Source organism: Podarcis erhardii, assembly GCF_964252035.2.
Source record: "Podarcis erhardii genome assembly, chromosome: 1".
Classification (NCBI taxonomy): domain Eukaryota; kingdom Metazoa; phylum Chordata; class Lepidosauria; order Squamata; family Lacertidae; genus Podarcis; species Podarcis erhardii.
In genome coordinates, this window is record NC_138497.1 from 126987751 (window position 1) to 127013780 (window position 26030).

Below are 26030 nucleotides of genomic sequence, written 5' to 3' on the forward strand. Positions count from 1 at the left end.
GAAATTACTTTAATCAAGAGATTTTCTGAAGTTTCATACAAAGAATTCCTTGGTGTAGCCAAAGAGTCTGTATTAATTGAGTTAACTGGAGATGACTTGAATGTGTCGTGTCTTACTTGCAGAGGATTTATTAGAAATAAAGCTATATGGAGGATTTTCCCGTAAAGGAAATAATCAGCTTCAGAAGAGCAATGTTCCCACCCCTTGACTGCTCTGATCCAGTTAATTATCACTCCTGCTGATGCAATTTGTGTTTTTAAAAGCCTGCACAGGAACTTTTAATCTCACATGTATTTTGAACCTTTGTACAATGCAGCATCATATATTCATAAGGCCTCTACAACGAAAAGTAAATCAAGGCACTGGGTTTAAACCCGTTTATCTCTCTTCTGTAGGTCATGATTTCCAGTCATTCACAAATAGCCACCTAATAACACTTATGACTGCACACTATTAGTGATTTGTTTTTAGTACCAATTTTTTATTATAGTGTTTGAGTTTGCACTCTTTTAACACGAGGAAAGTTTAAACCTGAAACCTAAAAATGGCACACGGTTCTCTATGTACAGTTTTAATTTGGTGTTAAACCTTATGATATTTAAAACAGTATATTAAGAGAAATGCTGCTGTATTACATTTCAAGCACTTTGTAAAAAGTGTTATGTTTTGCAGAAGGCAACACCCTATCTGCAGTTGCTTCCAATTGACAGAAAGACTGCTGAGATGTCATATAGTGCTGTTCTAGAAATTCAAAATCCTAGTAAAACAGACCTCACTCAAAAGTTAACACTTCCGCCAACACTAAACAAGTAAGAGTTGTGCTATTTACCTTTACCTTTTTTATGAGCATATTTACGGAGTTGAGGGGAAGTATAATGTGCACATGTTTGTATAAGACAAAGGGAGAAAATTATACTGAGACATATAAAAAGCAATTTCTATTTTTACATTTTAAAAAAATATATGTACAGGTCCATCTAATCCATTTTCTGGTCACATGCAAGTGACCTGAGTGACTCCATCTTCTTGGTCAAACTGCCCATCATCTAGTTCCCTTAGGATGCCATCACTGCTGCTGAATCCGGCAAAGCTTTCAAAGTGGACTGCTCTGTCCTTGGGCCAACACTCTGCAGAAGGCGATAGATGAAACTCATCCGTAGCTTGTGTATTTTGTGCAGGCTGGGAAGTAGCTGTGTCTAATCCAACACTTCTGCTGGGAGCCTTTCCCTTTTCTTCTCTAAGTTGCTTGGTGGATTTCTTCTGAAATGGAAAAAAAAAAAGAATATTTGAATTAAGAGTTCACAGAGGAAGGGAGCTGAAAGAATGTGCACTTGGATCTAGGAACAAAAGAATCGAGAATGAAATGGCTGAATATTTGCAGAATTTACAGTCTGGTCCCACGCACTGGTTTCCTGTGCAGTGATAGAAACTTTGACATCTATTGTCTGAAGCGAAAGTTAGCTCCAATTCTGGCATGCAGTTCCCCATCCCTGTCTTCATAATTATGTGTGGCCAATGCTGGGTAAAGCCAAGTTCCCAGGAGTTTGAAAAGCCTTTAGATGCTGTGCAAGTGAGCTACGGGGGGACCCTGCCAAGTAATAACTTTGCACCATACTCTTACATTGTAACAGGGACCAAAAATTAATGCAACAGGCAAAGAATCTCACACTCCCAACATCCATTGAAGCTTTTGGATAAAGAATCCTTAATTTGGTCCTGTCTGCATAACAGGCTGGGGCTCAAAAGTATATTTTTGTGATGCTGGAGATGCCGCGATTTTGACCTAGAGGGTTACTTAGAATAATTCTCCAAAGACATTCTTAACCAAGCAGAAGATAAAAGTAAGCTCTCAGAGATACAACTTGAGTCTGCGTTATGAATCTAAATCAGTACTTCATAGCCAATACTTGAACAGGTATTGGAGACTCAGGAGCACAGCATGTGTGATTAGAGCATTGCGCTTCCCACTAGAAAATTGTTTTCCTGTAGCCTCTGTTTAGGGACGCGGGTGGCGCTGTGGGTTAAACCACAGAGCCTAGAACTTGCCGATCAGAAGGTCAGCGGTTCGAATCCCTGTGACAGGGTGAGCTCCCGTTGCTCGGTCCCTGCTCCTGCCAACCTAGCAGTTCGAAAACACACCAGTGCAAGTAGATAAATAGGTACCGCTCCGGCAGGAAGGTAAACGGTGTTTCCATGCGCTGCTCTGGTTCGCCAGAAGCGGCTTAGTCATGCTGGCTACACGACCCGGAAGCTGTACGCCAGCTCCCTCGGCCAATAAAGCGAGATGAGCACCGCAACCCCAGAATCGGCCACGACTAGACCTAATGGTCAGGGGTCCCTTTACCTTTATCTAGCCTCTGTTTAGCTCTGGGTGGGAAATTCTAGGAATAAGATTTGTCCTCATCCCCTATCCCCCTGAACTCCATGTCATCTACAAAGTCTAAAAACACCAGGAGAAGACCCATCGAAACCGACGAGTCCCATTGATTTCGATGGGCCTATTCACAAAGCCTGCAATCCTCAAGCCCATTTACTTGCGAATAAGTTTCCTTGGATTCAGTGGGATTTACTTCTGAGTAGACATGGTCAGGGTAGCCCTGTAAGCTTGGAGTCATCTCTTTGTCTCATCAAAGCGCCTATGGTTTATTAAACAGCATCATTTGCAAGGCGCTGCAACACGGGCAACTTTAGCAACGTAATGGCAGCTGCTAGCTATAGGGGACTGCGATTTGAAAAATGTTTCTAAAGGATCTGAATCAAAAGGGACGGGTGAATCTTTGAAGCACAGAAGTGGAGGGCCGTCTGTCTCTGCCCTTCGGTTTAAATATTCTGTGTCAAATAGCCCTGGGGGTGGAGACCAGCAGTTGTTTGACCTTTGCAGCCTTTGAGGTACTGAGGCATATGGTTGCCATTCTGTACCCTCTCTTTGATTTCGTTGTAACTGAAAACCTCCGGCTCCTGGACTAGCATGTGGGAGGTATTTGCCAGAATGGGGCGGCCAGTTGATATCCCTGCTATGCAAAAACAGGGCACATTAAAGTACGTAAAAGCTATGGGAGTTCTTAAATGCTGCCTGTGCTGCTTAGCTTATTACATCTCTGGAAGGAAATCTCTCAGAACTTAATATTACTTTGGCATGTAATGCAGTAGCAGTTTAGCCAGAGCGGAGGTTTTTAAACAGAGCTGCTCCCCCAATCACATTTCTTTCCTTCTTCTGTTTTCCTCATTATAAAAAAGCAGTGAAGGAAGGAAACAGGGAGAGAGAGGGCTGCCAATTCACTGGAGATAATTTTAAATAAATGTTACATTACTGTAATCTAGCTATATTGTTTTAGTTTATTTTTTAAAAAATAAAATAAAAGTAGGAATAATAAATTTCTTAATTGTAGGGGGCGGTTTGTGCTTGATGCCTCACATTTTAATCTTAAGTCTCTGAGAACATTATGCACAGAAAGTTGTAACACAATTGTATTAGCACACTGACCTGGGAGCAAACCCCACGGGGACTTAACTTCTGAGTAAACTTGCATTGCACTCTAGGTTTAATAGCTTAGAAGATAATGGATAATGTTAACGAAAGAGCCTTTCTGGAGCTCCTTAAAAGGACAGTTTTTCTTGAATGTCAGTTTAAAATTTTTTAAAAAATTAATGTTAAAAGAAAAGTTTATGCTAACTTAGATCCAACACAACTTGGTTGATATCATTGACAGGAATTAAAAAAAGTCATGATGACTAAAATCCCACTGATTTCAATAGGACCTAAGGCTGCAGTCCTATATACTGGGAGTAAGCCCCACTGAATTAATTAGTACTTGTGAGTACAGGATTGCAGTGTAAGTGTTCCTAACTTTTTCTGGGCCCATCCAGAATTTGCCTTGAACCAGTGGTGTAGCATGGGGGGTGCAGGGGGGGCCGGCCGCACTGGGCGCAACATCTGGGGGTTAGGGTTAGGGGGCGCAAATCCACGGGCTAGGGGGCGCAAATCCACAGGTTAGGGGGCGCAAATTACTTGCCTTGCCCCGGGTGCTGACAACCCACGCTACGCCACTGCCTTGAACAAACTGAGGAACAGGAGATGTTTTCTATTGCGCATGCCATTCACCCTGAATCAGTGAGAGCAACGCATGGAAACAGGCTTTTGTGCATGCATGGACTGAGAAGTGGGTGCACTAGACAGTTGCTGCTTGCATGTTTCTGATGCCAGGGCAGGAATAATGTGCAGCCATCTCTGATTGCTTTGATCAGAGACGGTGTGCAGCAGCTGTAGCAACAGGTACATTTCATGCTGGGGATGGTTAGGAAAGGAATAAAAAACTGCTGATATCATAATGCTGTCATACAAAGCTATGGTGTGACTCTGCACGGTTCTGGTTCCCTCTCCTTAAAAAGGATATCAAAGAATTGGGGAAGGTTTAGAAAAGGGCAACACAAATGAGGGGAAACTCCCCTACGAAGAAATGTCACCGTGTTTGGGACTTTTTAGTTTAGAACAGGGTTTCCTAAACATGGGCCGTCAGCGGTTTATATATTTTTATTAAATTTTCTGTTTTACAATTTGGAATATTCATTTAAACAACCTTAAAATATCAATGACTTCCCTTCTTCACTTTCCATGGTTCATTTTGCATATCATTAATCCCTGCGTATTTTACGTAAACAAGACCATTCAGTGTCCCATTATTACATCCATCAAAACTTGTATACACGGTTGAATTTATCTTAACGCTGCCAACGTTTTCAAGTGTGCACAATTCCCCCCCCCATATATTCAATAAACATTTTCCAATCTTCTTTAAATGTAAGTCCTCTTATTCTGTGTTAGGTCCGCAAGCTGTGCATATCCCACCAGTTTAAGCTGCCATTCTTCTTTAGTTGGGACCTCACTCATTTTCCATTTTTGGGCTGACAAAACACGGGTCGCAGTAGTCGCCAGCTGTTTTTGGATTACAAGTCCTAGCTAGGGATGATGGAAGTTGTAGTCCAAAAACAGCTGGAGCCTTACGTTTGGGAATACATGAACCTCACTGCCAGAGGTTGCATTTAAGGTATCCATAACGGTAGCTTGTAGGGATGCCCTGTTAAGGAAAATGTTAATAATTTAACATTAAAAATGTTAATAAATTAACATTTTCGAAGCTAGCTGACCTGACTGGAAGAATCCGTGACCAGAAAGAAGAGGAGTTTCAAGAGGACTGGAGGAAATTTAAGGACTATTTGAATAAATATTGTAATATAAAAAATTAGAAATTATTTGAAAGAAACAAATAGGCCTAGGTACAGATAGGTAGCCGTGTTGGTCTGCCATAGTCAAAACAAAACAAATTCCTTCCAGTAGCACCTTAAAGACCAACTAAGTCAGTTCTTGGTATGAGCTTTCGTGTGCATGCACACTTCTTCAGATACACATGTATCTGAAGAAGTGTGCATGCACACGAAAGCTCATACCAAGAACTGACTTAGTTGGTCTTTAAGGTGCTACTGGAAGGAATTTGTTTTGTTTTGAAATAGGCCTAGGATTAAACTAAGTTATAATTAAATAAACGGGATTTAGAATGTTAAGAAAAGTGACTAAGATGGACTATAATTGGAAATTGTTTATTTAATAATGATATTGGAAAGCTGTTACTTTTAATTACAAGGAAACTCAGTAGGGAGGGATTTGAGGAAGTCAACCAAGATGTTTAAAAGGTTGGATTTGTGAAGAATTAAGTTTGTTGTTATTGTTTATCTGTTTATCTGTTTATTGTTCTATTTTTTTCCTTCTGTTTTTGTGTATCATTCTGCTTTGTGGTTTGTGTTATCATTGTGGAAAATCTAATAAAAAAAATATTAAAAAAGAAGAAAAAGAAAATGTTAATAATAACCCAGTGATCGGGCCACGGTGACTATGGAGAGAGGGCAACTGCGAGCCGTGGGGCCTCTGCCACCACACCCTGCTCAGGCAGCAGCAAAATAGCCAGTGTGGTTTTTGCACAGATACTCCTCGCAGGGAAATGACCCAGCTGGACGACGGATCATCTGAGGTCAGCAACTGCACAAACTATTCTGAGCCCTTTTAACGTCTTTTTTTTCCAACCCGTGAGGAAACGGATAATAGTCTGTCGCAGAGCTCATCCTAGTCATTGCGTAACCCCACACAATGTGCTCCTTATTGTGGAGGGGGGGGGGAGGAAACCTCTGTTGCTGCTGCTGGGGTTATAATGAAGTTCTTTCTTTCCCAGACACAGCCCCAGGCATAATTTGTATGCTTGCCCTGGATTGCAGTGGAATGCCAAATGGTTTTGCAGAAAATTCAACAAAGAATCTAAGGGGAGGGGGGAAGCTAGTGGTTGTTGTTGTATTATTATTATTATTATTTTCTAAGTCTTCACAGTGTTATCTTAGCCTATTTGTGAAGGAGCAGGTTTAAAGAAGAGAACAGGAGAAAAGTTGGGCAAAGTCCTCTGAGCCAACAACTCTGGCTGAGGCTTTAAACTCCTCTTGCTCAGTCATGAAGCACAGCGGACGCATGCAAACAACACAGGCTAATTTTAACAGCCGTTGCGCCACACCTGAATCTTTCTGTTCGCTCATACCTACTCAGATCATCGTTCTTACCTCAGGCGTCTGAGCAGCTGGGCTCCACATAACAGGCCTCTGGAGGAAAACAACTTGCTTTGTGGCCAAATTCCCCTCGCTGAAAAATGAAAGAAGCTGCTTTTAGAACGTTTGCTTATTAGTTAATTCATTACAGATGCCAAACCGTGAGGCAGACGTCCCTACGAAGCGAAGAATAAAACAGTCTCTGAAGTACAAATGGTACCTCTGGTTAAGTACTTAATTTGTTCTGGAGGACTGTTCTTAACCTGAAGCACCACTTTAGCTAATGGGGCATCCCGCTGCCATTGCGCCGCCGGAGCACGATTTCTGTTCTCATCCTGAAGCAAAGTTCTTAACCCGAGGTACTATTTCTGGGTTAGCGGAGTCTGTAACCTGAAGCGTCTGTAACCTGAAATGTATGTAACCTGAGGTACCACTGTAGTCTACTGCAGTTAACACAAGACTCAATTCGGAACCGGCAATTTATTTAAGATCAAAAATTATAAATGGTCAATCTGTAGAAGCTTCTATTGAGGCACATGATAATCTTACTGAACTCCTAAAGGATGTGGTCTCAACTAACATAAATTCCGGTGATAAAACCATTAATTCCACAGGGCGTGACCGGTTCGACCATGACTGTCGTGGAAAGAAAAAAGATCTTAGGGACTCTTGCAGAGAGTATAGGAAAGTGGGTCTTACCTCCAGCCTATCTGGAATTTAAAAGAGAATATAAAGCACTGTCAGCAACGAAGAAAAGGCCGTTTGAATATATTTCCTGGTCCTTACTATTAAACGCTTCCTTAAAGAATGATGCTAAATCGTTCTGGCAACTGGTTTCCCCACCTTTCCACCAGGTGAAGGACCAGGTGCGCAGCCTGGGAGTCATTTTGGACTCACAGCTGTCCATGGAGGCACAGGTCAAATCTGTGTCCAGGGCAGCTGTTTACCAGCTCCATTTGGTACGTAGGCTGAGACTCTTCCTGCCCGCAGACTGTCTCGCCAGAGTGGTGCATGCTCTGGTTATCTCCCGCTTGGACTACTGCAATGCACTCTACGTGGGGCTACCTTTGAAGGTGACTCGGAAACTACAACTAATCCAGAATGCGGCAGCTAGACTGGGGACTGGAGGCGGCCACCAAGACCATATAACACCGGTCTTCAAAGACCTACATTGGCTCCCAGTACGTTTCTGAGCACAATTCAAAGCGTTGGTCCTGACCTTGAAAGCCCTAAACGGCCTCGGTCCAGTATATCTGAAGGAGCGTCTCCACCCCCATTGTTCAGCCCGGACACTGAGGTCCAGTGCCAAGGGCCTTCTGGCGGTTCCCTCTGGCGGTTACAGGGAACCAGGCGGAGGACCTTCTCGGTAGTGGCACCCTCCCTGTGGAACGCCCTCCCACCAGATGTCAAAGAGAACAACAACTAACAGACTTTTAGAAGACATCTGAAGGCTTTAGGGAAGCTTTTAATGCTTGATGTATTACAGTATTTTAATATTTTTTGGGAAGCCGCCCAGAGTGGCTGGGGAAGCCCAGCCAGATGGGCGGGGTATAGATAATAAATTATTATTATTATTATTATTATTATTATTATTATTCACTGAAATGTGAGAGACTAACTTAGGATGAGTTTGTGGCACCTCTCACGCCCACCCACATTATCAGTCTATTCCAGTTGTGGGGAACCTCTGGTCCTCCAGATGTTGTTGAACTATAGCTCCCATAACCCCTGGCTGTTGGCCATGCTTGTTGGTGCTGATGGGCGTTGCATTTTAGCAACATCTGGAGGCTGCAGAGTTCCCCAACCCCTGGCCTCCACAGTCCACACACAAGAGAACAGCCCATCTCATTTTAGTCACATTGGACAGTGCTATCATTACCAATTTTGACATGCAAGGTTATGTTGTTGTTTTAAAGCTGCTTTTAATCTCCCTTTTGTTCCAAACCAGCTGTCTCCTTCACGCCTTAGTTTTCTCCAGGGATAAGATATTTTTCCTGCCAGATGTCAAGTAAGGAGATGAGGCTCCCTGACCGGCCTTGCCCACCGCTGAAACTCTTCTTCTTACTAATCTAAGCAGAAACTTACTGACGCAATGGCTACGGTTAGCTAGCTTTCTTATTTTTTCTTTTTTTAAAAAAAGAGGAAACTTACTCCTTAATTTAAAGAAAACAAAAGAGATTATTGTGGACTTTAGGAAATGTAAATTAAATATTCAGCCACTTATTATTGAGGGGAAGTGCGTGGAACAGGTCTCGGTGTTTCGATTTCTGGGAATGGAGTTGAGAGATGACCTAACCTGGGGAGAAAACAGCAAAGACCTGGTGAAGAGAGCACGGCAGAGGTTATATTTTCTGAGAATCCTCCAGAAAAACCTGTTGATGGCATTTTACCATTGTACTGTGGAGCGTGTATTAACTTATGGTCTGTGTGTGTGGTTTGGGAGCTGCACGGCCAGGGAAAAAACAATGCTGTCCAGGGTTGTAAAGACTGGAGAGAGAATAATTGGGTGCACTCTTCCCACCTTAGATCAAATCTATGCTGCCAGGTGCCATAAGAAAGCTGCAGAGATAGTGCAGGATAGTACACAGCCTGGAAATGATCTCTTTCAGCTTCTGCCTTCTGGAAGAAGGGTTATAAAGGCCAGGACTAGCCGTCTGAGAAACAGTTTCTACCTAAATGCAATTCTGGTTTTAAACGCAGCATAAGGAGTTTCTATAGTATATTGTATTTTAAAATGGGGTTTCAGAGTTTTTAGGGGTTTTTAAATGTCTTATGTAGATTTTTCAATTTCATTGTTCTGTATGGGACAATGACAATAAAGATATTGTATCGTATCGAAAACTGGCTGCATTCCCCAGTGGTATATCTACCGACCACCTAGATACAAGCTGAATTTTGTCTCAAAGGGCTGCACATGAAGGGGAGGGGGAGGATTTCAACAGCTTTTTAAACTTTGGCAGACAGCATGTTCATGCCCTGAAAATATTTTGCCTGTGGAAAAAGATAACATGAAATTTCCAGACTGTAAGGGGAAACTTGATGCCACGTTCTTCTGATGGTCCCAGCAGTGCAAGCATTTTTGCCAGATGGAACACGCCCCCCCTTTGCCCTGTGCACTGTCCTGGGGTCTCTCCTGACCCTCCAGAGTAAGTTTCGGGCAGGCATGGGGGGTAGGGCTGGGTGATAACTATTTGCCAACGTCGTAATATACTGCCCGCTAAATACTGCGATGTGGTGGTACAGTCATACCTTGAGTTGAATGTGCTTCAGGTTGAGCGCTTTCGGGTTGCGCTCCGTGGCAACCTGGAAGTAACCCAAAAGTTTTGCCGCTTGTGCATGCGCAGATGCTCAAAATGACATCATGCGCATGCGCGGAAGCGGCAAAACGCAGTCCGCGCACACGCAGACGCGCCGTCGAGTCTTACGTTCCATTCAGGATGCGAACGGGGCTCTGGAACGGATCCCATTCGCACCCTGAGGTACCACTGTACATCACAATGTCAGAAAAGAGCCTGTGTCCAAGCAGCGGCGGAAGAGGCAGCGGTGCCAACCCTCTGTTTGTAGGCCTGCCTCATCTGCTGCCTTGGCACGGGCAGGGACGGGAGCAAGCCTCTCCCTCCCTGGATGAAGAAGCAGCCCATTGGCACCTCCCCTCACCCATCCCAGGGTGGCGGAAGGCAAGGGAGAGTGGCAAGGCTCAGCTGGGGGGCAGGAGTGCTTCTTCGAGCCTTCTTGCCCCCCAGCTGAGGAAGCCCCATGTTCCTTCAGCGTGCTCCAGCCAGAGGGACATGAGGCTTGTTGAAGCAGAGGGAGGAACAAGCTGGCGGTTTCACTCAGGGGTACATTGCTGGTGAAACTGACACTGCTCCCAAGTCCCTCTGCCTCCAGCGCCTGGCTGCAGTTTGTTTTTCCCTCAGCGTGCTGAGCGCTGGTAGCAGAAGGACTCAGGAGCCGTCATGGCGGTCTGCCCCTAATACCAGTCTGGGCGATATATGGATACAGTGGTATCCTCGGGTTAAGAACTTAATTTGTTCTGGAGGTCCGTTCTTAACCTGAAACTGTTCTTAACTTGAGGTACCACTTTAGCTAACGGGGTCTCCCGCTGCCGCTGCCCTATTTCTGTTCTCATCCTGAAGCAAAGGGGGACGTGGGCGGCGCTGTGGGTAAAACCTCAGCGCCTAGGACTTGCCAATCGCATGGTCGGCGGTTCGAATCCCCGCGGCGGGGTGCGCTCCCGTCGTTTGGTCCCAGCGCCTGCCAACCTAGCAGTTTGAAAGCACCCCCGGGTGCAAGTAGATAAATAGGGACCGCTTACCAGCGGGAAGGTAAACGGCGTTCCGTGTGCTGCGCTGGCTCGCCAGATGCAGCTTGTCACGCTGGCCACGTGATCCAGAGGTGTCTGCGGAGAGCGCTGGCCCCCGGCCTATAGAGTGAGATGAGTGCACAACCCTAGAGTCTGTCAAGACTGGCCCGTACGGGCAGGGGTACCTTTACCTTTACCTTACCTGAAGCAAAGTTCTTAACCCGAGGTACTATTTCTGGGTTAACGGAGTCTGTAACCTGAAGCGTCTGTAACCCAAGGTACCACTGCAGATTATTGCACAAGCCTAGGGGGGGCAGTTGTGCTAGCAGGAGTCCTTGAACTGCCTTCTGCTAGCGTTCTGGGCTAGATGAATTCAGCACTCTGTCTTGAACTCAGGGTCCAGGAAACAGCAATTTGGGAATTCTGTGGAGAGCAGCTTCTGAGAAAGGGACATTCTCAGAACTGCCTGGGTGTGTGCTCAGCTTAGCCATATGCTATCCCCTGAGTCACAGCTGCTATTATTTTTATTATCATTTTTCATTTTCAACTTTAGTTGGATGTCACCCAGTTCATAAATTTGGAATTTGCTAAGGAAGCCAATGTTACATGTCATTCCATCAAGCATCTGGAGTTCTGCCCACAGAATTATCACAAAGCCTGTAGAATTAACTAGAACACCACAGTACGCAGAATACAATGTGATTTAACGCACTTAATTCTATCCTGGATTGTACTGATCTTTACTTAAAGGTAAAGGTAAAGGGACCCCTGACCATTAGGTCCAGTCGTGGCCGACTCTGGGGTTGCGGCGCTCATCTCGCTTTATTGGCCAAGGGAGCCGGCGTACAGCTTCCGGGTCATGTGGTGACTAAGCCGTTTCTGGCGAACCAGAGCAGCACACGGAAACACTGTTTACCTTCCTGCCAGAGTGGTACCTATTTATCTACTTGCACTTTGACGTGCTTTCGAACTGCTAGGTTGGCAGGAGAGGGATCGAGCAATGGGAGCTCACCCCGTCGCAGGGATTCGAACCGCTGACCTTCTGATTGGCAAGCCCTAGGCTCTTTGGTTTAACCCACAGCGCCACCTGCGTCCCTTTATTTTATCTTTACTTATATTGTGTTAAATGGCTACAATTCTCATCATCCCTGGTTACTGTCTACTTTGGCTACGGCTGCTGTGAACCGTAGTTCAATAATGTTTGGAGGACCACATTTGGCTTTTGTATTTGATGTATCAATAGATCTTAAACTAAGACTTCTACAACAGAAAATACAACTTAGAATATATTGGACTCCCTTACATTTGTATAAGAAAAGACTACCTAATGTAGCTCTTTGTTGGAGATGTAATATGGATAATGCTTCTTCGAAACATATGCTTTTACTGTGTCCCACACTTATTAAGTTTTAGGAGAAAGTGCTGGACTCTATAAACAAGACACCTGGGGAAATTTTTAAGATTTTCAGAGGTGAATGTGCTCTTGAACTATATACCCATTGTATGGAAACTGACAATAGGACAGCGAAAATGGATTCTACATGCACTAATGGTGACCAAGAGACTGATACTGATGAATGGGGAAAATAGAGATACGATTCCCCTTTAACAATGGCTTGACAACACTGGGAACATATGAATGGACAGTTTATAGACGCAGTCTTTCTTTGGATTAATACAATGGTATTTGGAATGAGTTTACACAAAATGGGTTAGGTTACTGACAATTATATGAGTATTAGGATAAAAAGAATACATAAGGTAAAGGTAAAGGGACCCCTGACTATTAGGTCCAGTCGTGACCGACTCTGGGGTTGCGGCACTCATCTCGCTTTATTGGCTGAAGGAGCCGGTGTACAGCTTCCGGGTCATGTGGCCAGCATGACTAAGCCGCTTCTGGCAAACCAGAGCAGCACACGGAAACGGCGTTTACCTTCCCGCCAGAGTGGTACCTATTTATCTACTTGCACTTTGAGGTGCTTTCGAACTGCTAGGTTGGCAGGAGCTGGGACCAAGCAACGGGAGCTCACCCCGTCGTGTGGATTCAAACTGCCGACCTTCTGATTGGCAAGTCCTAGGCTCTGTGGTTTAACCCACAGCGCCACCAGCGTCCCTCTGAAAAGAATACATAGATCTGTATAATAATGCACGGAAATGTAACAGCATTTTGTCTTTCTTTTTTCATTCTCTCTCATTCTTTTCCCTCTTTCTCCCCCACCCTTATCTTTTTATAAATGAAATTCTCTTAATGAAATATTAATGAAAATAGTACCAAAAAAGTCATGATAAAATGGGCCAGATTGGTCATAATATACAATTTAATGATTGGATAAAACTATGGAATGAAAGTATTAAATTTACTGCATGTACTGCATTAAAGGAAAATGTTATGAAAATGATATATAGATGGTATATTACAGCAGTAAAACTTGCAAAAATGTACAAAACATGTAAGAAGTGTTGGAAATGTAAAGAAAAAGATGGTACATTTTATCATATGTGGTGGGAATGTAAGAAAGTGAAAAGCTTCTGGGAGTTGATATATAATGAGTTGAAAAAAATGTTGAAATATACATTTGTTAAGAAACCAGAGGCTTTTCTCTTAGGAATTGTTGGTAATGAAATAAATAAAAAGGACCACAAACTTTTCCAATATGCAGTAACAGCAGCAAGAATATTACTGGCCCAGAAATGGAAACAAGAACAAATACCAACGTTGGAGGAATGGAGAATGAAGCTGATGGACTATGCAGAACTTGATAAACTGACTGGGAAGATTAGATATCTACGAGATCAAAAGTTCATCGAGGACTGGGGAAAATTAGCTGAATACTGGGAATGTATAAGTGATAACGGAATAACGTTAGTGGCATTTAGAGAAGCTCTGTAACAGCATAATAAATATTGTAAAAAAGCAAAATAGAAGTGGGGGGTAGGTATAAAGGCAATACCAAAATTTGGAAATGTGTATTTAAAGAAATTAGAATTTGGATGATTGGCAGAGAAGCCGAAGGAAGTCAAAAAGCGAAAAGTTTAATAGAAATTGTAATGTGGTATGAATGTATGGAAAATTAATAAAACATAATTAAAAAAAAAAGAAAATAGTACCAAAAAAAGCATTTGGAGGACCACAAGTTCTCCACCTCTAAGCCAGACCCTTTTCACAAAAGCAGTTTCAGCACTTCTATTTGAACACAGAAATGGGCTTAAGACAAAGAGCAGCACACTTTCCGAATTGCTGTGACCAAGATCGTGTCGCTTCCATCAATATACGCAAAGCAACGTTTTCCTCAGCAAGGTCACCATGCATTTAATTTAGACAGTCCAGTCCACCATATTTAAAGATTCTAGCTCCAAGCACCCCTTCCGGGCCTGGCTTGAGTGAAGCTGAGTTGACTCCCAAAAGACAAGAAACACAGGAAGGTCCTTGTGGAAATTTGCATACTTCACAATTCAGCTTACCCTTTGGTGGTTCACTCTCTAGCAGCATGTCAAAGAGAGAGGAGAGGCAGGGTTAGTAAAGTGTTAATGGAAATACCTACACACTGATGTGCATTTTGTATGGGGGTTCCTACATATAATAATAATAATATATTACTTATACCCAACCCATCTATCTGGGTTTCCTCAACCACTCCGGGCAGCTCCCAACAGAATATTAAAAACATGATAAAACATCAGACATTAAAAACTTCCCTAAACAGGGCTGCCTTCAGATGTCTTCTAAAAGTCAGATAGTTCTTTATTTCCTTGATATCTGGTGGGAGGATGTTCCACAGGGGCGGGCACCACCACTGAGAAGGCCCTCTGCCTGGTTCCCTGTAACCTTGCTTCTCGCAGGGAGGGAACTGCCAGAAGGCCCTCAGAGCTGGACCTCAGTGTCCGGGTTGAACAATGGGGGTGGAGACCCTCCTTCAGGGGAAGGGCCTCAACTCAGGGGCAGAGCAGGTGTTTTGGAGGCAAAAGGTCTCAGGTTCAATGCCTGGAAACTCCAGGCAATGTCCCCTACCTGAAACCCTGGAAAGTTGCTGCTGCCAGTCTGTGTAGACAATACTGGAGTAGATGGACAAATGGTCTGACTGAGTATAAAGCAGCTTCCTCTATTCCCACATAGCCTGGATTACTGATTATAGTTTTGTAATCATTAATTGTAATTGTTAGGAGTGACTAAGCCGCTTCTGGCAAACCAGAGCAGCGCACAGAAACGCCGTTTACCTTCCCGCCAGAGCAGTACCTATTTATCTACTTGCACTTTGATGTGCTTTTGAACTGATAGCTTGAGCTGGAGTAAACATTATTGTGTACACAGCCAGGTCAAGTCAATCATTTCAAAGTTCAATTCATTTCATCGAGAAAGGAAGACTCTGAAATCAATCCAAATTGTTAAGCTTTGGCTGGTTTAAGTCAGACAATCTTCAAATGTTTATATACTCTGCAGGTATAATTTTAGCATATTTGATTATACAGAACAATATTTTTATTGGATTCCTACAGGAAAACTAGCTTCTGTATTAGTGATTAAGGAAGCTGTGGCCTTGCCTACAGACCAGCAGTCAAGGAAATGCAAAGGAAAGAGGGGGAAGGGTGGCAATTGAAGAGGAAGAGAGAAAGAGCTGGTTGGGATTGGAGGGGGGAGAGATCAAAGGGGCACAATACTCAGGATGGAAGGCGAGGGAGCATAATAAAAATAGCAGCAAGAGAATGCAGAGAAAAATGGGGGTTGAGTCTCTAAAAGTGGGCAACGGAAGTTGAACTTCTTATGGAAAGGAATGGAAGCAGTCAAAGAAAAAGGATGCAGAGTTGAAGAATCAGACGAACAATGAAATCTTAAGAATCTATACTCAGAAGTGGACAGATAGGCAGCGTTGCGTAGTGATTAGAGTATGACTAAGATCTGGGAGGGACGCGGGTGGCACTGTGGGTTAAGCCAGAGCCTAGGACTTGCCAATCAGAAGGTCGGTGGTTTGAATCCCTGCGATGGGGTGAGCTCCCGTTGCTCGGTCCCTGCTCCTGCCAACCTAGCAGTTCAAAAGCACGTCAAAGTGCAAGTAGATAAATAGGTACCACTCTGGCGGGAAGGTAAAACGGTGTTTCCATGCGCTGCTCTGGTTCACCAGAAGCGGCTTAGTCATGCTGGCCACATGACCTGTAAGCTGTATGCCGGCTCCCTCGGCCAATAAAGTGAGATGAGCGCCGCAACCCCAGAGTTGGCCACGACTGGACCTAATGGTCAGGGGTCCCTTTACCTTTAAGATCTGGGAGACCAGAATGTCCTTTAGTGACCTTGGGCCAGTCATTGCCTCTCAGCCTAATAAACTACCTCACAGGGTTCATGTGGGAATTAAATGAAAAAAGGCAGAACCATGTATGTCACACCTTGAGCTTCTTGGAGGAAAATGGTGGCATATAAATGGAAGAAATGCTCTAATAAATACCACTGAATTCAATAGTGTTTACTCCCTCACCTCCTGAGAGCAAGCCCTACTGATTGATTGATTGATTTAGTTAGTTAGTTAGTATACGGCCCTATACGCATAGATATTGGGGCAGTGTGCAACATAAAACTACAATATAATAGGACTTCTCAGTAGACCATGTTGAGAATGTGCTGTTAGATTACTTGAGGCTTAAATAAGAAAGGGGTGTCAGGATGTTAGAAGAAGCAAAGGATTGCATAAAGAAGAAAGACAAAAGCAGAAGAAGAACAGGTCACAAAATCACTCCTGGGATTTCACAATCCCATCAGCAGTATTAACAAACTTGATAGCAATGACCGTAGACAATGGCCATGAATCTCACTGAAACCAACAGGGCTTCATCAACATATCAACTTTTGTTCTGGCTTGTGGCCAGTCATTTATGGGCTTTCCCCTTGGTGCGAAAGCATCTCCTACGACATTGCAGCCTCCATCGAGAACTTGCTTGCAAACGTAGATTTCAAATGTATTGTTTGTGCATTTTCTTGGTTTTAACGAGACAGCTGCATTTACAGACAAAAGCAAAAAGACTAGTAAATAAAGAATCACCTTATCTCAATATTCGGTTACCGTATTTTTCGCCCCATAAGACGCACTTTTTTCCTCCTAAAAAGTAAGGGGAAATATCTGTGCGTCTTATGGAGCGAATGCGTGGTCCCTGGAGCAGAATTGCCCAGGGGCAAAAAGCAGATTGTGCTTTTTTTTTCTTTTAGAAAGAGGGAAGGGGGTGTTGAAAGGAAGCCACTGAGCAGCTGATCGGCAAGCGATTGGGAGGGAGATAAGGGACTCTAGTGATAAAGGAGGCTGCCAGGGAGGGGGGAGGTAAAGACAGCGAACTTGCAAGGAGAGGAGACAGGAATACTAAAGCAAGCAATGAGGAGAAAAACTCACCATCAAATCACATATCATGTCTGTGGCAACAGCATGAACCACAAAAATCATACATCCACTGTTTCGTTCAGAATATTTTTTTTCTTGTTTTCCTCCTCTAAAAACTAGGTGCGTCTTATGGTCAGGTGCGTCTTAAGAAGTGAAAAATACGGTAATTAACTGGTTTCTACCCTGCCCTTTCATCCAAAAGGATCCACATGTAAAATGTGCTCCTGTTCAGGGCTCTAGACAGCTAGTCTCTCCAATTTGGGCATCCCACGCTCTTTCAATTTCTCTTTTCCAGCTGACAGTCTACATTCCACCGTTCCTCACTGCGCTGTTGTTAGCTTCCTTACACCAGTCTGATCTTGTGTGTGTGTGTGTGTGTGAAGATATTTTTGTACTTCTGCAAATCTTGGGATTCCCCCAGCCATACTGATACTTCTGTTATTTCACAATGGCCCCATTTCGATTACAATCTTTGCAACACTACTAGCTTGGAACACAGCTAGGTTATTGTTTTTCTCAATTCGGATCGAAGCTGGTTTTAGGGGGCGGCGGAAATGCATGAAGATACAGTATTTCATCCCCTTCATGCATCACTGCCTTGCCGTGGCGAAGGGGCTTGAATAACTCAGAGAAACTATGAACTATGCCAAGTATGGAAGTGAGAGCTGGACCATAAAGAAGGCTGATCGCCAAAGAATTGATGCTTTTGAATTATGGTGCTGGAGAGTCCCATGGACTGCAAGAAGATCAAAACTCTCCATTCTTAAGGAAATCAGCCCTGAGTGCTCACTGGAAGGACAGATCGTGAAGCTGAGGCTCTAATACTTTGGCCACCTCATGAGAAGAGAAGACTCCCTGGAAAGGACCCTGATGTTGGGAAAGAGGGGCACAAGGAGAAGGGGACAACAGAGGATGAGATGGTTGGACAGTGTTCTCGAAGCTACCAGCATGAGTTTGACCAAGCTGTGGGAGGCAGTGGAAGACAGGAGTGCCTGGTGTGCTCTGGTCCATGGGGTCACGAAGAGTCGGACACGACTGAATGACTAAACAACAACAACAGCAACAACAACAACAACAGCAGTATTTCATGGAACCCTAGAGTTGGAAGTGACCCCAGGGGTCATCTAGTCCAAACCCTGCAATGAAATAATTTCACCTAAGGCATCCATGACAGATGGCTATCCAACTTCTGCTTAAAAACCTCCAACGAAGGAGAGTCCACAAGCTCCCGATGGAGACCGTCCCACTGTTGAACAACTCTTACTTTCCCAGATAGTTATGTGCACAACTGCAGCACCATTGAAAGCAACAGGATTCAGTCACAATTCACTTGTATCAAATGAACTGAATCACGTCACAACTACATTCAGTTGCATCAAAGTCTAAATGTTTTTGACTTGTTAGGCCTTGATGCAACTAAAGTTAGCTAAAACTGAAAGAGAAATCTTGTTTTCGGTGAACTATCTAGAAGTATTGAAAACAATTTTCTATTTCCTGAATCTGGTAAGGGGCAAAACCTATTTCTTTAAAATGTTTCATATCATCTGAAGGCAGCCCTGTTTAGGGAAGCTTTTAATGTTTAATAGGTTATTGTATTTTAGTGTTTTGTTGGAAGCCGCCCAGAGTGGCTGGGGAAACCCAGCCAGATGGGCGGGGTATAAATAAATTATTATTATTATTATTATTATTATTATTATTATTATTATTATTATATTAGATCAAATGCTGGATCACCATTTTCTAATGTTTGTTGGACAGGGACAGATTGCACATTGAAGGAACAATTCAGACAAGGCTCTGATCCGTTATGTCGGAGTCGCTACCTTTTTTTCCCTTGACAAATGTTCTGTGCCTTTAACAGCTGCTTGATAAAATCCAACAGGTGCAACTCTTCCTGACGTGGCGACAGAACTGCTGAATTTCCGCATGCAAATCACAGCTGTCTAAGGCACAGAGCCTTGTCACAAAAAGATGACTGGATATGGTTGGACTGCTTGTGCTGACTTTCCCTGCATTAAGAAAATTAAGATACACTGTACAATCTTCCTTTATTATTTTTATCGTCGTCATTCTTATCACCACTCAGTTCACTGCCCAGGCAAGCCATTGGTCTAGCACAGGGGTGGCCAACTATCAAGAGATTGCAATCTACTTTCAGAATTAAAAACTGGCAGTGATCTATCCCCATTTTGGGGGGGTTCAGCTCAAACTTGCTGAGCTTTTTTTAGGGAGGAGAAAGGCCCTGTTTTTTAGGGGTTTAGAAAAAGCTTTTTTTGGGGGGGTAAACTTTCGTTGGGGGGGTTAAAGGCAAGGGACAAAGGGGTAAAGTCACTCACAAAAAGATCACTATGTCTGAAAACAGCAGCACAGAGAAAGCTCCATCTTCCCTTCCGGAGATCAAACAACAACAGAGGGTGGGGTGAGGGGGCAGGGAAGGAGTAAATTTTAGCGGTGCTAAGGAAAGGGATCCAGAGATCCAGCACGATCTACCCAAACCTCAGGGGGATTTATCCAGCAGATTGCAATCGACCTGTTGGACATCCCTGGTCTAGCACATCCACTTCCATAAGGTTGAATCCTGAAAAGACAAAAGTACTGTTTTGGTGGGACAGGAGGCGGGCAGGTGTGGAGGATTCCCCGGTCCTGAATGGGGCAACTGTGCCCCTGAAGGACCAGGTGCGCAGCCTGGGAGTCATTTTGGACTCACAGCTGTCCATGGAGGCGCAGGTCAATTCTGTGTCCAGGGCAGCTGTTTATCAGCTCCATCTGGTACGCAGGCTGAGACCCTACCTGCCCGTGGACTGTCTCGCCAGAGTGGTGCATGCTTTGGTTATCTCCCACTTGGACTACTGCAATGCGCTCTAAGTGGGGCTACCTTTGAAGGTGACCCAGAAACTGCAATTAATCCAGAATGCGGCAGCTAGACTGGTGACTGGGAGCAGCCGCCGAGACCATATAACACCGGTCTTCAAAGACCTACATTGGCTCCCAGTACGTTTCTGAGCACAATTCAAAGCGTTGGTGCTGACCTTGAAAGCCCTAAACGGCCTTGGCCCAGTATACCTGAAGGAGCATCTCCACCTCCATCATTCTGCCCGGACACTGAAGTCCAGCACCGAGGGCCTTCTTGCAGTTCCCTCGCTGCGAGAAGCCAAGTTACAGGGAACCAGGCAGAGGGCCTTCTTGGTAGTGGCACCCGCCCTGTGGAACGCCATTCCACCAGATGTCAAAGAGAAAAATAACTACCAAACATTTAGAAGACATCTGAAGGCAGCCCTGTTTAGGGAAGCTATTAATGTTTAATAGGTTATTGTATTTTAGTGTTTTGTTGGAAGCCGCCCAGAGTGGCTGAGGAAACCCAGCCAGATGGGAGGGTATAAATAATAAATTATTATTATTATTATTACTACTAAGAGAAAGACATAACCACCAGCAACTGTGCACCCAGCTGCAGCAAAACCCAAACCCTTCTTTGAAATCTTTTGGGGGGCCTCAGCGCCCCCCACCCGATGGCATCCCTGACCATTAGGTAAATCAGAATGAATCCTCCATAAGCAGGCTGTCTGGAAGGGCTCCAAATATAAGCAGCTTATTTTATTAAAATAGTTTCATGCAGCGCAGTTATTGGGCCTCCTAACCCATCGAACAATCTGAACCTGTCTCTTCCCCCTCATTTCCACTCCCTTTAACTCATTTCCATTTCCCTTTGGTATTGTTGCTTATTACTTGTGAGCTTCCTACATATTCTTACACTGCCCTGCTGAGTTAATGGGTGATGTCTCTGGTTCTGCAAGAGGAGTAATTAAAAAGCTGTTTGGGAGTTATTTTGAGGGGCGGGCAGGGACCAACTCTTCCCATCAAATTTGCAGCCCTGCTACTTTTAATTAAAAACAATGTACCGTATTTTTTGCTCTATAAGACGCACTTTTCCCCACCTAAAAAGTAAGGGGAAATGTGTGTGCGTCTTATGGAGCGAATGCGGGCTGCGCTGCTATCCCAGAAGCCAGAACAGCGAGAGGGATTGCTGCTTTCACTGCACAGTGCTCCCTCTCGCTGTTCTAGCTTCTGGCTTAGCCCCTCAGTCCCTTCCCCCACCTCCCGGAAAGCCCCCAAGAGCCGCGCTCCCTTTGCTGGCTTTTCCAGGAGGTGGGGGCAGGGACAGAGGGGCTAAGCCAGAAGATTTCGCCCCCCCCCTTTGCATTTCCCCTCTAAAAAAATAGGTGCGTCTTATGGAACGGAAAATATGGTATACACAGATATGTGCATATACTGGAAGGCTGATACATGCATCTTCTGTGAAACATGTCACCTGGCATTAAGTACCACCACATACTAGTATGTGCCTAAGGAACCAGTGTTCAGGCTTTTGAAATAACTCCAAATATTCCACTAGGAAAGACTACGGAGGTGAGAGGGGGAGAAGAACAAAACCTCGTATTACATGCAAACCTTCCTGATAGGTAAAAAAACGTGCAGGATTCTGATCCCAGGAATTTGTCTGGCAACAAGGCATTTCCTTTTCTGTGTACCCTCCTGAACAAAGGCACGGAATAATTAAAATAGTCTGACTACGGCAAAACTTTGATTTTAACAAGGAAGCAGGCGAGTGCTACTTAGACTGGAAGCAAATTTAACATGTGTGATGTCTGGGCTTATTAAAATGCGGAACACGACAATGTCCAGGGGCTTACTTTAATTCACAACTGAGTTGAGTGATGGTGGAATTTCTACTGAATTTCAATGAGGGAGGGAAAGTGCATTAAAAAGGAGTTTCTTTTATAAGTTAAATCTCACACCCTGCTTTCTCTTTTACGCCTTTGCCAAAGAATGCATAACTTAGGCTGACGAGGAGATAGCACGCCACTGCAATTAGTTTACCTTTCTAACACTGTTTTTCGCCTTCCTAACAGTTGTGTTTTTTTCTTTAATTTGGCTGCTTTGAAGGGTATATTTAGTTCATTTGTCGAAGCTGATAGCTTTTACAAATTTGTTGACGGCAGAACAGGCTTCTCTTGCAGTATCCTGGGAAAGGAAATAAAGTTGACTGGAAAACAGGCTTAGGGAGCCGCAGTCATGGCCCGAGGGATGTGCTTCCTATTTCATGACATTTTATAGAAAAAGAAGTAATTAGAAATGAATTAATTGGTGGGGCTATGTTGGTTTTTGTATATATGGGTTTAGACGTTTAATTATTTTTAAAGAGGGCATATTGCACACTTTTTGGGGCTGAATTTGCTGGTGCTCTTCTTTTCATGGGAAGACTTCTGGTCCAATCGTGGCCGACTCTGGGGTTGCGGCACTCAGCTGGGAGCCGGCGTACAGCTTCCGGGTCATGTGGCCAGCATGACTAAGCCGCTTCTGGCGAACCAGAGCAGCACACGGAAACGCCGTTTACCTTCCCGCTGGAGCGATACCTATTTATCTACTTGCACTTTGACGTGCTTTCTAACTACTAGGTTGGCAGGAGCAGGGACCAAGCAATGGGAGCTCACCCCGTCGCGGGGATTCGAACCGCCGACCTTCTGATTGGCAAGTCCTTGGCTCTGTGGTTTAACCCACAGAGCCACCTGCATCCCCTGCAAGAGGAGGAGAGGGGCTTTTTGCCCATTTCCCTCCCCTGTACAGTTCCCTGAAAATCTGCTTCCGATTTTCTGGGACTGGGTAGCTCAGTGGATTAGAATGTGATGCTCATAACGCCAAGGTTGCAGGGGGTTGGACTAGATGATCCTCAGGGTCTCTTCAAATCTACAATTTTACGATTCTGGGATGGAAGATGGTGGTTGTGGGCTGCAGCAGGAGGAAGGAAGGAATGGCAATAATCATTGCTCTTTCTGTCCTGTTAGCAAAGACTGTGAACGGAAGAACTTGGTTGTGGAAGGGCACCAATGGATACAACCCTTAATAAAAACAAGTTAAAAACAACAGCAGCAGATAGTCTATATGTCTATCTAGCCAGCAACGAGAAAAATGAAATGTCTACATTGGCTCCCAGTACGTTTCCAAGCACAATTCAAAGTGTTGGTGTTGACCTTTAAAGCCCTAAACGGCCTCAGCCCAGTATACCTGAAGGAGCGTCTCCACCCCCATCGTTCTGCCCGGACACTGAGGTCCAGCTCTGAGGGCCTTCTGGTGATTCCCTCACTGCGAGAAGGAAAGCTACAGGGAAGCAGGCAGAGGGCCTTCTTGGTAGTGGCGCCCGCCCTGTGGAACGCCCTCCCATCAGATGTCAAAGAGATAAACAACTACCTGACATTTAGAAGACATCTGAAGGCAGTCCTGTTCAGGGAAGTTTGTAATGTGTGACATTTTAATGTATTTTTAATCTTTGTTGAAAGCTGCCCAGAGTGGCTGGGGAGACCCAGCCAGATGGGCAGGGTACAAATAAATTATTATTATTATTATTATTATTATTATTATTATTATTATTATTGAAACAGCTCAGCCAGACCCAAAAGTCTTCAAGTCAGGGGAGCTCCTTCTGCTCTCATTTGCTTCACCAAAAAAAAGGAAGAAGATATATGTGGACTGTAGTCCATGAACATAAGGTTCCTTTAAGATGCCTTTAAGGTGCCTTTAAGATGCCACAAGACTCTTTTGTTGTTCTTACTGCTAAGTTACTGGAAATTCACACCTTTTCAAAGCAGTGCAATTGCACCATCACTTGGTGGGATGGCTTGGTGCAAAAAACTGTTAATTGGTAGAATATGAGTGTGAAAACGAAAGCTGCAGAGGGAAGCTAATGAGTGCTTCTTCCACTGTTTTATTTATTCTCAAGTGTGTGACTGCTTTTACTCTAGTGGTTGCACGGAGAAGTTTACACATATGGCTGGATCCAAAGGTTACTGTTCAAAAAAGGTACAGTCCCCCTGGTTCCATCTCTGATACCCCGAGCCTCACGAGTTGATTTTCAGAGTGCCCAGAGGGACTTAGCAGGAAAGGCCTGTTATGTGAGTAGAACTCTGCTCTTGTGTCTTCGGAGTAAAGGTAAAGGTAAAGGTACTCCTGCCCGTACGGGCCAGTCTTGACAGACTCTAGGGTTGTGCGCTCATCTCACTCAAGAGGCCGGGGGCCAGCGCTGTCCGCAGACACCTCCGGGTCACATGGCCAGCGTGACAAGCTGCATCTGGCAAGCCAGCGCAGCACACGGAACGCCGTTTACCTTCCCGCTGGTAAGCGGTCCCTATTTATCTACTTGCACCCGGGGGTGCTTTCGAACTGCTAGGTTGGCAGGCGCTGGGACTGAAAGACGGGAGCACACCCCGCCGCGGGGATTCGAACCGCCGACCATGCGATCGGCAATCCTAGGCGCTGAGGTTTTACCCACAGCGCCACCCACGTCCCACAGGTGTCTTCGGAACCAACCCATAATTTCCCATTTTTATTTATTCTTTTAGTTAGGTATTCCCTGATTTAATTCTCTGCACAGAGCACTGCGCCCGCTGATTTGGGGAAAACAACAGCTCTGTCCTTACATTTAGCACTGAAAGGTACAAGACGTTGGGATACTAAAAGTTATTAAGATTCAACAGGAGTTCTGATGTTAAGAGTTCAAAGTCAGTGGCGGGGGGTGCGGGGAGGGAGAGAGAACCGTAGACTGCAAAATATGCTGTTCTGTATTCAGGCATGTGATTTGCATTCTTAAGGAAATCCGCCATGTGAAAGACAGCATAAAACCCATCAGACAAATACTAATTAATGTGGCATTTCCTCTGTCTGCCTATTTTTAATGATGTTGTTGCTATGTTTACTTTGCAGAATAGATACCAGTGGAAATGATTTATCAGTTGAAGGACATAACACTGAAATTTTAAATCTAAATCATGTAATGGTTTTGCCAGACATTACACCAGCACTCCAACTCACATATGTGTGTGCCAGAAGCAGACTTTTGGATGAAGAACCCTAGCAAGATGAGGAATTCAAGTGCAGAGTATGTGATTCGCCAACCTGATCTAACACCCTGGGCTATGCAAACAGCAATTGGAATTGCTAGCAAAGGAGGAGGCCCCCATTTAGTCTTTACTGTTAAACAGTGTATTACTACAGGTTTTGCCTTAAAAAATGAAAAAAAGTCTATATGCACACTTTGTTGGATTGGAGCCCTTCTATTTAAAAGTAGTTGTTATTGTTCCTATTACTGTTGTTTATTATTGAGATTTCTTGCCTGCCTTTCACCATGAAGTCCCAGGATGGGTTACAACAGTTTGAAAGCAATTAAAACAGCTCACATGAATACTGTCTCTCCAGAGTGGTGTACGCTCTGGTTATCTCCAGCTTGGACTACTGCAATGCGCTCTATGTGGGGCTACCTTGGAAGGTGTCTCAGAAACTTTAGCTAATCCAGAATGCGGCAGCTAGACCGGCGACTGGGAGCGGCCGCCAGGACCATATAACACCAGTCCTGAAAGATCTCCATTGGCTCCTGGTACATTTCCGAGCACAATTCCAAGTGTTGGTGCTGACCTTTAAAGCTCTGAAGGGTTCCATCCATCCTCAAAGAGCATCTCCACCCCCATCGTTCAGCCCGGACACTGAGGTCCAGCGCCGAGAGCCTTCTGGCGGTTCCCTCATTGTGAGAAGTAAAGTTACAGGGAGCCAGGCTGAGGGCCTTCTCGGTAGCAGCACCCACCCCGTGGAACACCCTCCCACCAGATGTCAAGGAGGTAAGTAACTATACAATCTTTAGAAGACATCTGAAGATGCTTTAGTTGAGATTCCTGCATTGCAGGCAGTTGGTCTAGATGCCCCTGGGTTCCCCTTCAACTCTACAATTCTGTGAGGTTGGCTGC

General features: G+C 44.5%; 1 protein-coding gene across 2 annotated transcripts in view; it reads right to left on the bottom strand.

Moving 5' to 3' along the window:
- Positions 1-460: 460 nt before the first annotated feature.
- RFTN2 (raftlin family member 2) overlaps positions 461-26030 on the bottom strand; it is a 47807-nt gene continuing 22237 nt past the window's right edge. The window contains exons 8-9 of one of the 2 annotated variants that reach the window (XM_081837899.1): positions 6598-6676; positions 461-1257 (exon numbers count right to left, since the gene is read on the bottom strand). In XM_081837899.1, coding sequence (XP_081694025.1) covers positions 994-1257; positions 6598-6676 — 343 coding nt within the window. In that variant the 3' untranslated portion in view covers positions 461-993. Of the gene's footprint in view, positions 1261-6597; positions 6677-26030 lie in introns of both variants that reach the window. The other variant, XM_081837898.1, reaches the window with a different exon arrangement.